Genomic DNA, 15132 nt, shown 5'->3' with positions numbered 1-15132 from the left:
TAATAAAACAGGTCCTTTCACAATAAAACGGTCCTTTCACAATAAAACTGGTCCTTTCACAATAAAACTGGTCCTTTCACAATAAAACGGTCCTTTCACAATAAAACGGTCCTTTCACAATAAAACGGGTCCTTTCACAATAAAACAGTCCTTTCACAATAAAACAGTCCTTTCACAATAAAACGGTCCTTTCACAATAAAACAGGTCCTTTCACAATAAAACGCTCCTTTCACAATAAAACAGGTCCTTTCACAATAAAACGGTCTTTTCACAATAAAACAGGTCCTTTCACAATAAAACTGTCCTTTCACAATAAAACACGTCCTTTCACAATAAAACGGTCTTTTCACAATAAAACAGGTCCTTTCACAATAAAACAGGTCCTTTCACAATAAAACAGGTCCTTTCATAATAAAACAGGTCCTTTCACAATAAAACAGGTCCTTTCATAATAAAACAGGTCCTTTCACAATAAAACAGGTCCTTTCACAATAAAACACGTCCTTTCACAATAAAACGGTCCTTTCACAATAAAACACGTCCTTTCACAATAAAACGGTCTTTTCACAATAAAACAGGTCCTTTCACAATAAAACAGGTCCTTTCACAATAAAACAGGTCCTTTCATAATAAAACAGGTCCTTTCACAATAAAACAGGTCCTTTCATAATAAAACAGGTCCTTTCACAATAAAACAGGTCCTTTCACAATAAAACGGTCCTTTCATAATAAAACGGTCCTTTCACAATAAAACAGGTCCTTTCACAATAAAACAGGTCCTTTCACAATAAAACAGGTCCTTTCATAATAAAACAGGTCCTTTCACAATAAAACGGTCCTTTCACAATAAAACTGGTCCTTTCACAATAAAACTGGTCCTTTCACAATAAAACGGTCCTTTCACAATAAAACGGTCCTTTCACAATAAAACGGTCCTTTCACAATAAAACAAGTCCTTTCACAATAAAACAGGTCCTTTCACAATAAAACAGTCCTTTCACAATAAAACAGGTCCTTTCACAATAAAACGGCCCTTTCACAATAAAACAGGTCCTTTCACAATAAAACAAGTCCTTTCATAATAAAACGGGTCCTTTCACAATAAAACGGTCCTTTCACAATAAAACAAGTCCTTTCACAATAAAACAAGTCCTTTCATAATAAAACGGTCCTTTTACAATAAAACAAGTCCTTTCACAATAAAACGGTCCTTTCACAATAAAACAAGTCCTTTCACAATAAAACAGGTCCTTTCACAATAAAACAGGTCCTTTCACAATAAAACGGTCCTTTCACAATAAAACGGTCCTTTCACAATAAAACGGTCCTTTCACAATAAAACGGTTCTTTTCACAATAAAACAGGTCCTTTCACAATAAAACGGTCCTTTCACAATAAAACGGTCCTTTCACAATAAAACGGGTCCTTTCACAATAAAACAGGTCCTTTCACAATAAAACAGGTCCTTTCACAATAAAACGGTCCTTTCACAATAAAACGGTCCTTTCACAATAAAACGGTCCTTTCACAATAAAACGGTCCTTTCACAATAAAACAGGTCCTTTCACAATAAAACGGTCCTTTCACAATAAAACGGTCCTTTCATAATAAAACGGTCCTTTCATAATAAAACAAGTCCTTTCACAATAAAACGGGTCCTTTCAAAATAAAACGGTCCTTTCACAATAAAACGGGTCCTTTCACAATAAAACGGTCCTTTCACAATAAAACAGGTCCTTTCACAATAAAACAGGTCCTTTCACAATAAAACAGGTCCTTTCATAATAAAACAGGTCCTTTCATAATAAAACAAGTCCTTTCACAATAAAACAGGTCCTTTCACAATAAAACAGTCCTTTCATAATAAAACAGGTCCTTTCACAATAAAACGGTCCTTTCACAATAAAACAGGTCCTTTCATAATAAAACAGGTCCTTTCACAATAAAACGGTCCTTTCACAATAAAACTGGTCCTTTCACAATAAAACTGGTCCTTTCACAATAAAACGGTCCTTTCACAATAAAACGGTCCTTTCACAATAAAACGGGTCCTTTCACAATAAAACAGTCCTTTCACAATAAAACAGTCCTTTCACAATAAAACAGGTCCTTTCACAATAAAACAGTCCTTTCACAATAAAACAGGTCCTTTCACAATAAAACGGTCCTTTCACAATAAAACGGGTCCTTTCACAATAAAACGGTCCTTTCACAATAAAACAAGTCCTTTCATAATAAAACGGTCCTTTTACAATAAAACAAGTCCTTTCACAATAAAACGGTCCTTTTACAATAAAACAAGTCCTTTCACAATAAAACAGGTCCTTTCACAATAAAACAGGTCCTTTCACAATAAAACAGGTCCTTTCACAATAAAACGGTCCTTTCACAATAAAACAGGTCCTTTCACAATAAAACGGTCCTTTCACAATAAAACGGTCCTTTCACAATAAAACGGGTCCTTTCACAATAAAACAGGTCCTTTCACAATAAAACGGTCCTTTCACAATAAAACGGTCCTTTCACAATAAAACGGTCCTTTCACAATAAAACAGGTCCTTTCACAATAAAACGGTCCTTTCACAATAAAACGGTCCTTTCATAATAAAACGGTCCTTTCATAATAAAACAAGTCCTTTCACAATAAAACGGGTCCTTTCAAAATAAAACGGTCCTTTCACAATAAAACGGGTCCTTTCACAATAAAACGGTCCTTTCACAATAAAACAGGTCCTTTCACAATAAAACAGGTCCTTTCACAATAAAACAGGTCCTTTCATAATAAAACAGGTCCTTTCACAATAAAACAGGTCCTTTCATAATAAAACAGGTCCTTTCATAATAAAACAAGTCCTTTCACAATAAAACAGGTCCTTTCACAATAAAACAGGTCCTTTCACAATAAAACAGTCCTTTCATAATAAAACAGGTCCTTTCACAATAAAACGGTCCTTTCAAAATAAAACAAGTCCTTTCACAATAAAACGGGTCCTTTCAAAATAAAACGGTCCTTTCACAATAAAACGGGTCCTTTCATAATAAAAAGGTCCTTTCACAATAAAACGGGTCCTTTCATAATAAAACAAGTCCTTTCACAATAAAACAGGTCCTTTCACAATAAAACGGGTCCTTTCACAATAAAACAGGTCCTTTCATAATAAAACGGTCCTTTCACAATAAAACAGGTCCTTTCACAATAAAACGGTCCTTTCACAATAAAACAGGTCCTTTCATAATAAAACGGTCCTTTCACAATAAAACGGGTCCTTTCATAATAAAACGGTCCTTTCATAATAAAACAGGTCCTTTCATAATAAAACAAGTCCTTTCACAATAAAACGGGTCCTTTCATAATAAAACGGTCCTTTCACAATAAAACAGGTCCTTTCACAATAAAACAGGTCCTTTCACAATAAAACGGGTCCTTTCACAATAAAACACGTCCTTTCACAATAAAACGGGTCCTTTCACAATAAAACGGGTCCTTTCACAATAAAACGGTCCTTTCACAATAAAACAGGTCCTTTCACAATAAAACAGGTCCTTTCACAGTAAAACGGTCCTTTCACAATAAAACGGTCCTTTCATAATAAAACAGTCCTTTCACAATAAAACAGGTCCTTTCACAGTAAAACGGTCCTTTCACAATAAAACAGGTCCTTTCATAATAAAACGGTCCTTTCACAATAAAACGGGTCCTTTCATAATAAAACGGTCCTTTCATAATAAAACAGGTCCTTTCATAATAAAACAGGTCCTTTCACAGTAAAACGGTCCTTTCATAATAAAACAGGTCCTTTCACAATAAAACAGGTCCTTTCACAGTAAAACGGTCCTTTCACAATAAAACAGGTCCTTTCATAATAAAACGGTCCTTTCACAATAAAACAAGTCCTTTCATAATAAAACAGGTCCTTTCACAATAAAACAGGTCCTTTCACAATAAAACGGGTCCTTTCACAATAAAACAGGTCCTTTCACAATAAAACGGGTCCTTTCACAATAAAACGGGTCCTTTCACAATAAAACAGGTCCTTTCATAATAAAACAGGTCCTTTCACAATAAAACGGTCCTTTCACAATAAAACGGTCCTTTCACAATAAAACAAGTCCTTTCATAATAAAACAGGTCCTTTCACAATAAAACAGGTCCTTTCACAATAAAACGGGTCCTTTCATAATAAAACAGGTCCTTTCACAATAAAACGGGTCCTTTCACAATAAAACAGGTCCTTTCACAATAAAACAGGTCCTTTCACAATAAAACAGGTCCTTTCACAATAAAACGGTCCTTTCACAATAAAACAAGTCCTTTCACAATAAAACAGGTCCTTTCACAATAAAACGGGTCCTTTCACAATAAAACGGGTCCTTTCACAATAAAACGGGTCCTTTCACAATAAAACGGGTCCTTTCACAATAAAACAGGTCCTTTCACAATAAAACAGGTCCTTTCACAATAAAACGGTTCTTTCACAATAAAACAGGTCCTTTCATAATAAAACGGTCCTTTCACAATAAAACAGGTCCTTTCACAATAAAACAGGTCCTTTCACAATAAAACGGGTCCTTTCACAATAAAACAGGTCCTTTCACAATAAAACGGGTCCTTTCACAATAAAACGGGTCCTTTCACAATAAAACGGTCCTTTCACAATAAAACAGGTCCTTTCACAATAAAACAGGTCCTTTCACAATAAAACAGGTCCTTTCACAGTAAAACGGTCCTTTCACAGTAAAACAGGTCCTTTCACAATAAAACAGGTCCTTTCATAATAAAACAGGTCCTTTCACAATAAAACGGTCCTTTCACAATAAAACAGGTCCTTTCACAATAAAACGGTCCTTTCACAGTAAAACAGGTCCTTTCACAATAAAACAGGTCCTTTCACAATAAAACGGGTCCTTTCACAATAAAACGGGTCCTTTCACAATAAAACAGGTCCTTTCATAATAAAACAGGTCCTTTCACAATAAAACGGTCCTTTCACAATAAAACGGTCCTTTCACAATAAAACAAGTCCTTTCATAATAAAACAGGTCCTTTCACAATAAAACAGGTCCTTTCACAATAAAACGGGTCCTTTCATAATAAAACAGGTCCTTTCACAATAAAACGGGTCCTTTCACAATAAAACAGGTCCTTTCACAATAAAACAGGTCCTTTCACAATAAAACAGGTCCTTTCACAATAAAACGGTCCTTTCACAATAAAACAGGTCCTTTCACAATAAAACGGGTCCTTTCACAATAAAACGGGTCCTTTCACAATAAAACGGGTCCTTTCACAATAAAACGGGTCCTTTCACAATAAAACAGGTCCTTTCACAATAAAACAGGTCCTTTCACAATAAAACGGTTCTTTCACAATAAAACAGGTCCTTTCATAATAAAACGGTCCTTTCACAATAAAACAGGTCCTTTCACAATAAAACAGGTCCTTTCACAATAAAACGGGTCCTTTCACAATAAAACAGGTCCTTTCACAATAAAACAGGTCCTTTCACAATAAAACAGGTCCTTTCACAATAAAACAGGTCCTTTCACAATAAAACAGGTCCTTTCACAGTAAAACGGTCCTTTCACAGTAAAACAGGTCCTTTCACAATAAAACAGGTCCTTTCATAATAAAACAGGTCCTTTCACAATAAAACGGTCCTTTCACAATAAAACAGGTCCTTTCACAATAAAACAGGTCCTTTCATAATAAAACAAGTCCTTTCACAATAAAACGCCTCCTTCGGGGCCAAATATGTTGAAGTTAGACGTGAGGCGCCTCCTGCAGGTCAGAGGAGGCTCAGGCCGTCTCCTGGTGACGTCCATCAGAGCGTGAAGAGAAGCCACTCAGTCCCACAGACTCACAGGGCCTTTTCCCAACACTCAGTCTGCTCGGGACGTCCTCAGTGAGGGGGGGGGCGTCCTCAGTGAGGGGGGGGGACGTCCTCAGTGAGGGGGGGGGCGTCCTCAGTGAGGGGGGGCGGGTGAGTCTGCATCACCACACTTACAGGTGTGTGTTACACTGAGAGCCGTCCCACGAGCAACACACAAACACCTACAGTTCCCTTTACTTTGGACCTAAAGTTCATTTAACGACTTTATCGTCACAGACGTTTATTAATGACAGAGTCTGAGTGAAGCTCAGGAGGCCCCTCACCGAGGCCTGAGGGAGGGAGGAGGGGGAGGCCCTTACTGTACCTGAGGGCCCACCTGAGGGTCACAGAGGTCACAGGGGTCAGGGGTCACAGGGGTCCGGGGTCACAGGGGTCAGAGTCTGACAGGCTCTCAGTCGTCCTGAGGTTTCACATGTTTCGCTCAGATTCTCAGCTGAAAATCACAAACCGTTGGTTCCGTCCGTGACCTCTGACCCGCCTCGTTAAGCGTCGCCGTAACGACCGCTCCTCGTTAAGAAGCACTTCCTATGAGAGGGGCGGGGCCTGTGTCTGAGAGCCCCGCCCCCTTCATTCAGCAATGACGTCATTCGCCGTAAAACACACAAAGAGCTGTCGGAGAGATTTACGACGGACGCATTCCAGAGAGTACAACGAGTACAAGTACTACAATACTACAATACTTCTGCGACTACTGCGACTACTGCACCAGCTACTGCACCAGCTACTACTGTCACTGCATCTACTACTAATATAACTATAATAAAACTACTATAGCTACTACAACTACTGCACAAAGAACTGTCATAGAGGTTTAAGACGGACACATTCCAGAGAGTACGAGTACAAGTACTACAATACTATAGTACTGCTACAACTACTGCTAAAACTACTATAACTATTACTATTATAACTATAACTACTGACATGATGACATCATCACGTATTAGACTAAACCTCTGACGCTTCAGCAGCTCAACGTCACTTTAGCTTCATCAAAGAAGCTCCTGGATTATAATTATATTAAATAACATAATATAAATAATGTAAATAATGTAAATAATGTAAATAATGTAAATAATGTAAATAATATAATGTGAATAATGTAATGTGAATAATGTAATGTGAATAAATATATAATATAAATGATATAACCCTGGGATGAGGATCACCTCCTCAGCTGGAGCAGTTCCAGTATCTGCTGTTCTCAGAGGGACAGACGGGTCGGGGGGGTCGACCCCGCCCTCACCTGTGGTCATGTGATCTGGGCAGGGTGTCTGGGGGTGAGGAGCTCAGTTACCCGGGAGGAGCTCGGAGTAGAGTCGCTGCTCCTTCACAGCTGAGGTGGCTCGGGCATCTGTTCCGGATACCTCCTGGTCGCCTCCCGCGGGAGGTGTTCCAGGCATGTCCTAGTGGGACAAGGCCTCGTGGACCCAGGACACGGTGGTGGGACTATGTCTCTGAGCTGGCCTGGTGTGGCCTCGGGGTCAGAACAGCTGGAGGAGGTGTCGCCTCGGGTCAGAACAGCTGGAGGAGGTGTGGCCTCGGGGTCAGAACAGCTGGAGGAGGTGTGGCCTCGGGGTCAGAACAGCTGGAGGAGGTGTGGCCTCGGGGTCAGAACAGCTGGAGGAGGTGTGGCCTCGGGTCAGAACAGCTGGAGGAGGTGTGGCCTCGGGGTCAGAACAGCTGGAGGAGGTGTGGCCTCGGGGTCAGAACAGCTGGAGGAGGTGTGGCCTCGGGGTCAGAACATCTGGGCGTCTCTGCTGAGACATGGATGAGGAGCTGAAGCTTTACAAATACGACTGGACTGAGGAGTTTGGAGACGATGTTTTACTTTTTGTCCATATTTAAATGTAAGATTGAGTTGAATAATTCTCTTGTTTTTAGTGGAGTTTGGATGAATCACATGAATCATATTATTAATATTTATAATATTTATAATGTTTATAATAATGAGCTGATCCTTTCGCTCGGTTTAGTTTCTTCTTCTCTTTGCTGACTCTGTCTCTGACCCCGGCCGTGACTCCCGCCCGCGGCCCACAGTCGCTCTGTGAATGAGCTCGTCTCCACGGCGACGGAAACAATGGCGTGACGTCTCCGCGGCGCCGAATAAAAGACGCAGCGAACGGAGGCGGCGGATCAGACTCGTCCTGGACCTCAGGACTCAACCCGGCCGCGCTTTGGGAACCACACACATACTGTACTTTACTTTACTTTACTGTACTTTACTTTACTTTTACTGTACTTTAACTGTACTTTACTGTACTTTACTGTACTTTACTGTACTTTACTGTACTTTAACTGTACTTTAACAGTACTTTACTTTTAACTGTACTTTACTCTCAGAGGAAGCTGCTTCAGTGGATTTGACTCTAATGGAAACGGTGAGTTCTTCATCATCATCATCATCAGGTCAGATTTACTTCAGTCCGGTCGTTTTTCCACATGTTTTTGTTCTTTTTTCTTTTTCCTTTTCTGTGTTTGTGTTTCTTCCTTATTTGGCCCTGACAGGAAGTGACATAGTTGGAGGAAACACTTTTAAACTGTTGCCGTGACGACCCTGGGAAACGAGTCTTAAAGAAACTAATACAATATCTTTCTTCATGTTTGGTTTCAGGTTTACAGTCTGTGAGTTCTCGGTGGTGAAGGAAACCTCCGCAGTGTTTGTTTATTCCCTGATGGTTTGTTTGTTCCAGATGAAGTGTCTGGTGTTTGTGCTGCTGGTGTGTGTGACGGTCCACAGCGCCCCCGCGCCCCGAGAGCAGGTACTGCAGCTCAGCCTCTTTCATGGAGTCACTTTAAAGTCACTCATTATTGATCGATTATTGATACATTTATATCATCGGAAACGCCTCACGTCCAGTAACTCTAAACTGACCCGGGAGGTTCATTTTACGTCTTCTTTGTCAATGTTTCTAATTGTTCTGTTTTGCCGCAGGTGTTGAGGTCGATGTTCGGCGCTCGTTTGACCTCGCTGATCCTGGCCCCGCCCCCTCCCCGTGACATCACAGAGGGCTCCGCTGCAGGCCCCGCCCCCTCCGTTCACGCCGCGCTGCGATTGGCCGAGAGCCCCCGCCTCCTGCTGGACCTGGTGAAGGGGCGGGGCCGCATGTGGAGGCGGGGCCGGAAGGGCACGATGGGCGGAGCCAGAGGATGTTTCGGGATCAAGATGGACCGGATCGGCTCCATGAGCGGACTGGGCTGTTAGCATGTGTGCCACCGCCCAACCCCTGAGCCACATGTGTCTGACGACCAACCCCTGAGCCACATGTGGTCTGTTGTCACTGACTGTGATGAAAGCGTAAATAAAAAGGCTCTAATGACGATATTTACAAAGGAAAAACTAAAGTCTTGAATAAAAGCCTCATATTTACGTTTTCAGAAAAGTCAGTGCATAAAATGACTGTGATTTGTACTTCCGACTCCGCCCACAGGACCGGGAGTGGGCGGGGCATCGCTAACCTGACTCTGTGACATCATCACAGCACCTGCAGCTCATTGGTCCAGACACTTCGACCAATGAGAGACTGTTCTGACCCTGCGCGACCTCCGCGCTGGCCCTAACCCTGAGGTCACTGACCCCTGAGGTCACTGACCCCTAACTGACCCCTGACCCCTGAGGTCACTGACCCCTGACTGACCCCTGAGGTCACTGACCCCTGACTGACCCCTGAGGTCACTGACCCCTGACTGACCCCTGACCCCTGAGGTCACTGACCCCTGACTGACCCCTGACCCTGAGGTCACTGACCCCTGACTGACCCCTGACCCCTGAGGTCAGACGCTGACGAGTGTTTCACACCAGCCTCTGTTTGTTTTTGTCTGAATAAACTTTATATAAAACTGTTTCCTGTTTCCTAGTCTGTTTCTTTACACACGTGAATAGCGCAGAGCTGATGTCTGGCGCCCCCTGCAGGCTCTTTCAGGGACTGCACTCTGTCTTTTCCTCTTTTCTCTCTTTGTCCTGAAACAAAAACAAATAAAGCCGTTATAATGGGTCTGGTGCGCTGTTCTGTTAGATCTATGTCTGGTTTTGATGCTGTTTTAAAGTTCATATTTTTTTCCACATTTTTCTTATTTTCCCTTTTTTTTGTCTGTCTTCTTTATTGACATCGGGACAAAAGGAGTAAAGGAGTCTTGTTCCTCCGGGGGTTGGCGGTAATGCCCATAATCCACCGTTAAACACCAGAGAAGAAGAGGAGGAGGAGGAAGAGGAGGCTAGCGCATTAGCACATTAGCTCCGGGACAGACACGGGAGCGAAGCCGGGCCGAGCGCACTGATTTGGGGCAGTTTTGGAGCTCGTCCCCCGCTGTCTCTGAGCCCCAGGTCCCCGCGGCTGGAAGAGCCCCCTCAGCGCCTCCTTCCTGAGCCTCCTCTTCTCCTCCTCTGCGCCTCCTCCTCTGCCTGAGCCTCCTGAGCCTCCCGCGGGACCCGAGGAGCAGGATGTCGGCGGTGCAGCGGATGAAGGTGGCGAACGAGCGGCACAGCAAGACCATCACGCAGCGGGGACACGTCCAGAAGACCTCGGTACGGATCCGGGCTAACGATGCTAACGATGCTAACGGGGCTAACGCTGCTGCTAACGGCTAATGTCCGGGCGCAAACCGGCTCTCGGTACGGATCCGGGCTAACGATGCTAACGTGGGATAAAATTGGAGAAGAACGTGGAAAAAAATGGAGTAAAAAAATTGGAAAAACGTTTAAAAAATTTAGAAAAAACGTGGAATAAATTGATGAAAAAATTGGGGGGGAAATTGGGAGAAAACTGGGAGAAAAAATCCGTACTGATCCCGGCTGACGCTGCTAACGATGCTAACGGCTAATGTCCGAGCAAACCGGCTCCTAAACCTCTGCCCCGCGGTGTTTCCGTCCCGCTTTAGCCCAGACTTTAGCCTCGGGGTCGGGCTTCACTCACCCCGTGTTTCAACTCGGATTAAAAATGCGGTTTTGTTTTATTTTGTGGATGTTTGCGCCGCTGTTAGCCGTTAGCTTTAGCCTGTAGCTTCAGACCCAGCCCACACAAACGCCGCTCCGGCCGTAAACATTGGGCTCATTCACTCCAGGATGATTTAATTCAGTCTCACGTTTAGGTGCGGGGTTTGGACTCGGGTCTGGGGGGGTTTAGACCCGGTTTGGACTCGGGTCTGGGGGGGTTTAGACCCGGTTTGTCCGGCACTGGAACAGGTTTGACTGAAACATCGGCTTCTTCTGAGGTTTACTCAACAAACATCATTATGAATCAGAGCTTTGTCACGTTTATCACGCGCTCTGGTTTGTAAAATGAATAAATGAAATGCCAAACATATATATTTCCTTAGTATCAGGAGTGAAGTGTTGTGATGGGGCTGCCTGTGGTCTGTAGGGGCTCCTAAAACGTTATAAATAGGGACTGATCTATCACTCAGTTCTTTATAGCCTCCTACCCCCGCCAGATCAGCTTTACCCAAATCTAAAAGCCTCTGGAAGAAGGTGGAAAAGACGAAAGACCTACAAAACTCACCTAAACAGATCTTTGTCCTCACGTGGTGCCTTTTTCTCATCCCTTTTTTAGTGTTTTTGTTGCTTTTTTGTTTGTACGTGTGTGTAATAAAGGTGTGGGGGTCAGAGGTCACACTCACGAGACGCTCATTATGATGTTTCTTCCTCTAAGGGCGGAGCTGAAAGTATGAATTGATTTGACCTCTCACATAAATGTTTTCCCCCAGCACCAACACAAGGTCTTCGATCCGTTTTGTAGTTCTTAGCTTTCAAATGAGGCCTATGTGGAGGAAGGAGCTGGTCAACACAGGCTTGTAAAGTGTCATTGTTGTTGCAGCGGCCGGTGAACGAGGAGAAGTCGCCGGTCGGGCCGTGGCTCTTGGCGCTGTTCGTCTTCGTCGTTTGTGGATCAGGTCAGTCACGTTAAATATGCTAATGAGATGCTAATGAGATGCTAATGAGATGTTAATGAGATCTGACGTTAGGGCTGAAACGACTGATCGATTGTTTTCTGGTTCACACATGAAATCCTGCTTTGTTTATATAGTTTGGTCTGTGTACATGTTGTTCATTGTAAATCTCATGAATCGAGCCTCTTTAGTTTCCTCCATCAACACATCCTCAAGCAGCGCCACTTAAGCTACACGTGAGAATGTTTTTGAAAAAATACAATTTTCCTGCAGCATTTACAGCCAAGCGATTAATCGTAAATATAATCGATTACAAAATAATGGTTAGTTGCCGCCCTGTCTGACGTCCTGAAGCTGTAATAGAGTTAAAGGAGGCGAGTCCGGACTGGCATGTTTACATGTATGTGCCATGTATGTTCTGTTACTGAGGGCGATGACTGGCATGTTTACATGTATGCAGTGTTAATTTTGACAACATATTTTATTTTAGTTTTAGTCTTTTGACTAAAATGTAATTTAAAGGGGCTGGAAGCAAGTTCGCCATTTTATACTCACTACTGCCACCTCAGGCCACATGTGTAACTGCACCTTCTATATTAAGCTCGTGCATGACGGCACTTCGGGCCGAAGTGACACATTTCTGAGCGACAGTGCAGGATTTTAGAGGCAGTTGTGGTGAACAGGTCTGAACTCATTCTACACATTAGGACATGGAGGAACATGTAGGGGGAGGAAAATACTTAATTTTAACATTTTTAAACTCCTTATAGTCCCTTTAATTTTAGTCTAGTTTTAGTCGACTAAAATTGCAAGTAAATTGAGTGGACTTTGCATTGATAATCTTCATTCTAATCATGTTTAATGTTGTTCCTCTGCTTCATGTTTCTGCTCCACATGAACAAAGCTCAGAGCTGATCCTTTAAACATGATCTGAGGCTCTTTCAGACGCTCAATACAAGTTTGGATGATTTTAGTCTCTCCTTTTCATTTTTATTTAGTCTGATTTTAGTCGACTCAAATATCTGGACATTTTAGTCACAGTTTTAGTCTCATGAGAAACTTTTAATTTAGTTTTAGTCCAATTTTAGTCACAAAAATATCACTTTGACTAAAATTAAGACTAAATATTTTAGTCGACGAAATTAATACTTTATGTATGTGCCATGTATGTTCTGTTCCTGAGGGAACACGGACCGAGGCCACAGACTCTGGCCTGCGTTTCTGTCGCTCTACAGGGATTTCTTTGTAAAAGTGATGCTATAATATAGATTTACAAAGATATTTGCTGTAACGTTGACATAAACTAAAGAATTACTGATGACCTGTGGGTGGATCAGTGGTTTGCGCTCGTGCTTCACAGCTAGAAGGTCCCGGGTTCGATTCCCACCTGGACGAGGCCGTTCTGTCCGTCCCACCAAAAACATGTACAATAGGCCTGGGTGAAAGAGTGCGGATTAGTGATGCGCGGGTCAGGGTTTTTTTCAACCCGCGGGTCCCGCATTTGGAGCAGTTTCTAACCCGACCCGGCCCGCCCCGCAACGTTGTTCTATTTTTACAGCCCGCCCCGCCCCGCCCCCGCAACCATTAAATATTACACGTTACAAATATGATCCGTATGAGCAGCACCGGCGTGTCAGCCCCTCGCGCGCGCTCTCTCTCTCTCTCTCTCTCTCTCCCCCTCCGAAGAGCGCTGGGCAAGAGGGAGAGAGGAAGAGAGCAGAGGTCGGCCTAACGCGAAGTCACACACAGTCGCACATACGGTGGAAAACAGGAAACATGAGCTCCACAAAAGCGTTCTCTGGATCACAAGCTGCAAAACGCTGCTTGTTTTATGAAAATCCGACGTATATTTACGCTAAAAACCTGCTGTAAAGACGACGGAATAAGTTGTGAATGAATTCAATGAATGCGCGTACGGAGGCATAGAGTGCCCGCGACCGGCATTTTTTGACCCGCCCCAACCCGCCCCGCGATCGAAGGAGAATTTCACGACCCGACCCGACCCGAACCGCGGGCAGACCGCGGGGCCCGCGGTGGAACCCGCAACCCGCGCATCACTAGTGCGGATGGAAATAAGCCTAAGGCTACAACCTGCTCGTTTACATGCATGAGAGCACGTGCAGTTACCCAAACCCCCAGCAGGGGAAATTCAATAATGCTAATTAGTAATCTGTTTCTTTCACCTAAATCTAAAAGCTTCTTACAGCCTGTTGGACATTTGAAAGCTAAGACCTACAAAACTCATCTCAGCTTTTTCCTCATTTGTTTTTTTATTGTTTTATATTTCGTTATTGTTTTTCTTGTGTTAAGTTTTGGCCACATTTAGTTTTTTAGTGTGATGTAACATGTGACCAAAACGAGGAAACGGCTCAGATGAGTTTTGTCGGTCTTAGCTTTCAAATGAGGCCTGTCGGCTGTGGCCTTTCAGATTTGGGTAAAGCTGAACCTGACGGTGTGTTGTTCTTCCTGCAGCCATCTTCCAGATCATCCAGAGCATCAGACAGGGCATGTGATGGGCCCCCCCCCACACACCTGCGACATGTGACCTGCCCCGGCCAATGAGAAGAACGCACCTGAGCCTTTACACCGGGCGTCGCCATCGCCATGACGACGCTTCAACCATGTTTTTAACGACCGTGTAGCGATGTGTGACCGAACTGTTTCAGCACAGGGACACCAGGGGGCGAGCTCAGAGCGCCCACAGAGCGCCCATATGTCCCGCCCACACGTCCTGCACACATGTCCCGCCCACACGTCCCGCCCACATGTCCCGCCCACACGTCCTGCACACATGTCCCGCCCACACGCCCTGCCCACATGTGCCGCCCACATGTCCCGCCCACTTCCTGCTTCACATCGACGTTCAGATATGAGACGAGAAACTGAAGTTGAAAAGGAAAAACAACACAATTAAAAAGCGACAAAAAACAAAAGGAAACGAGACAAATGTGACAAATAGTTCTTAGCTTTCAAATCAGAATCAGACTTGTATTTATCGCCATTATCATGAATCGATCGAGCAACAGGAAACATTTAACCTGTAACTTACTATGGGGGGCGCTCTCTCTATAGCCCCACTGTAGGTCTGACAGGTTCTCCACTGGGGGGCGCTCTCTGCCTCTGATCAGCCCCACTGTAGGTCTGACAGTTTCTCCACTGGGGGGCGCTCTCTGCCTCTGATCAGCCCCACTGTAGGTCTGACAGTTTCTCCACTGGGGGGCACTCTCTGCCTCTGATCAGCTCCACTGTAGGTCTGACAGTTTCTCCACTGGGGGGCGCTCTCTGCCTCTGATCAGCCCCACTGTAGGTTTACAGGTTCTCCACTGGGGGGCGCTCTCTGCCTCTGATCAGCTC

General features: G+C 43.7%; 2 protein-coding genes across 2 annotated transcripts; both read left to right on the top strand.

The window, feature by feature from the left end:
- Window positions 1-8238: 8238 nt before the first annotated feature.
- LOC306981172 (C-type natriuretic peptide 2-like) lies at window positions 8239-9156 on the top strand. Its single transcript, XM_079580723.1, has 3 exons — window positions 8239-8273; window positions 8586-8654; window positions 8828-9156. The coding sequence occupies exons 1-3, from the start codon at window positions 8265-8267 to the stop codon at window positions 9095-9097; spliced, it is 348 nt and encodes a 115-aa protein (XP_079436849.1). The 5' UTR covers window positions 8239-8264; the 3' UTR covers window positions 9098-9156.
- Window positions 9157-10069: 913 nt separating this feature from the next.
- LOC306981111 (stress-associated endoplasmic reticulum protein 1) lies at window positions 10070-14475 on the top strand. The gene is made up of 3 exons (XM_079580664.1): window positions 10070-10417; window positions 11706-11781; window positions 14251-14475. Exons 1-3 carry the CDS (start codon window positions 10334-10336, stop codon window positions 14289-14291), a joined length of 201 nt encoding a protein of 66 aa, XP_079436790.1. The 5' UTR covers window positions 10070-10333; the 3' UTR covers window positions 14292-14475.
- Window positions 14476-15132: the final 657 nt, after the last annotated feature.

This window comes from Gobius niger (genome assembly GCF_951799975.1).
Source record: "Gobius niger genome assembly, chromosome: 21".
Classification (NCBI taxonomy): Eukaryota; Metazoa; Chordata; class Actinopteri; order Gobiiformes; family Gobiidae; genus Gobius; species Gobius niger.
The sequence above is the reverse complement of the archived record's forward strand: the minus strand, read 5'-3'. Positions and strand labels throughout refer to the sequence as shown.

What these genes read in the sequence shown, in the direction of transcription:
- LOC306981172 (XM_079580723.1), top strand. An exon ending in CCCCCGCGCCCCGAGAGCAG is followed by an intron (nt 8,655 to 8,827) that starts GTACTGCAGCTC and finishes GTTTTGCCGCAG; the next exon opens with GTGTTGAGGTCGATGTTCGG.
- LOC306981111 (XM_079580664.1), top strand. Translation starts at nt 10,334, where the DNA reads ATGTCGGCGGTGCAGCGGATGAAGGTGGCGAACGAGCGGCACAGCAAG. An exon ending in GACACGTCCAGAAGACCTCG is followed by an intron (nt 10,418 to 11,705) that starts GTACGGATCCGG and finishes TTGTTGTTGCAG; the next exon opens with CGGCCGGTGAACGAGGAGAA. An exon ending in CTTCGTCGTTTGTGGATCAG is followed by an intron (nt 11,782 to 14,250) that starts GTCAGTCACGTT and finishes TTCTTCCTGCAG; the next exon opens with CCATCTTCCAGATCATCCAG.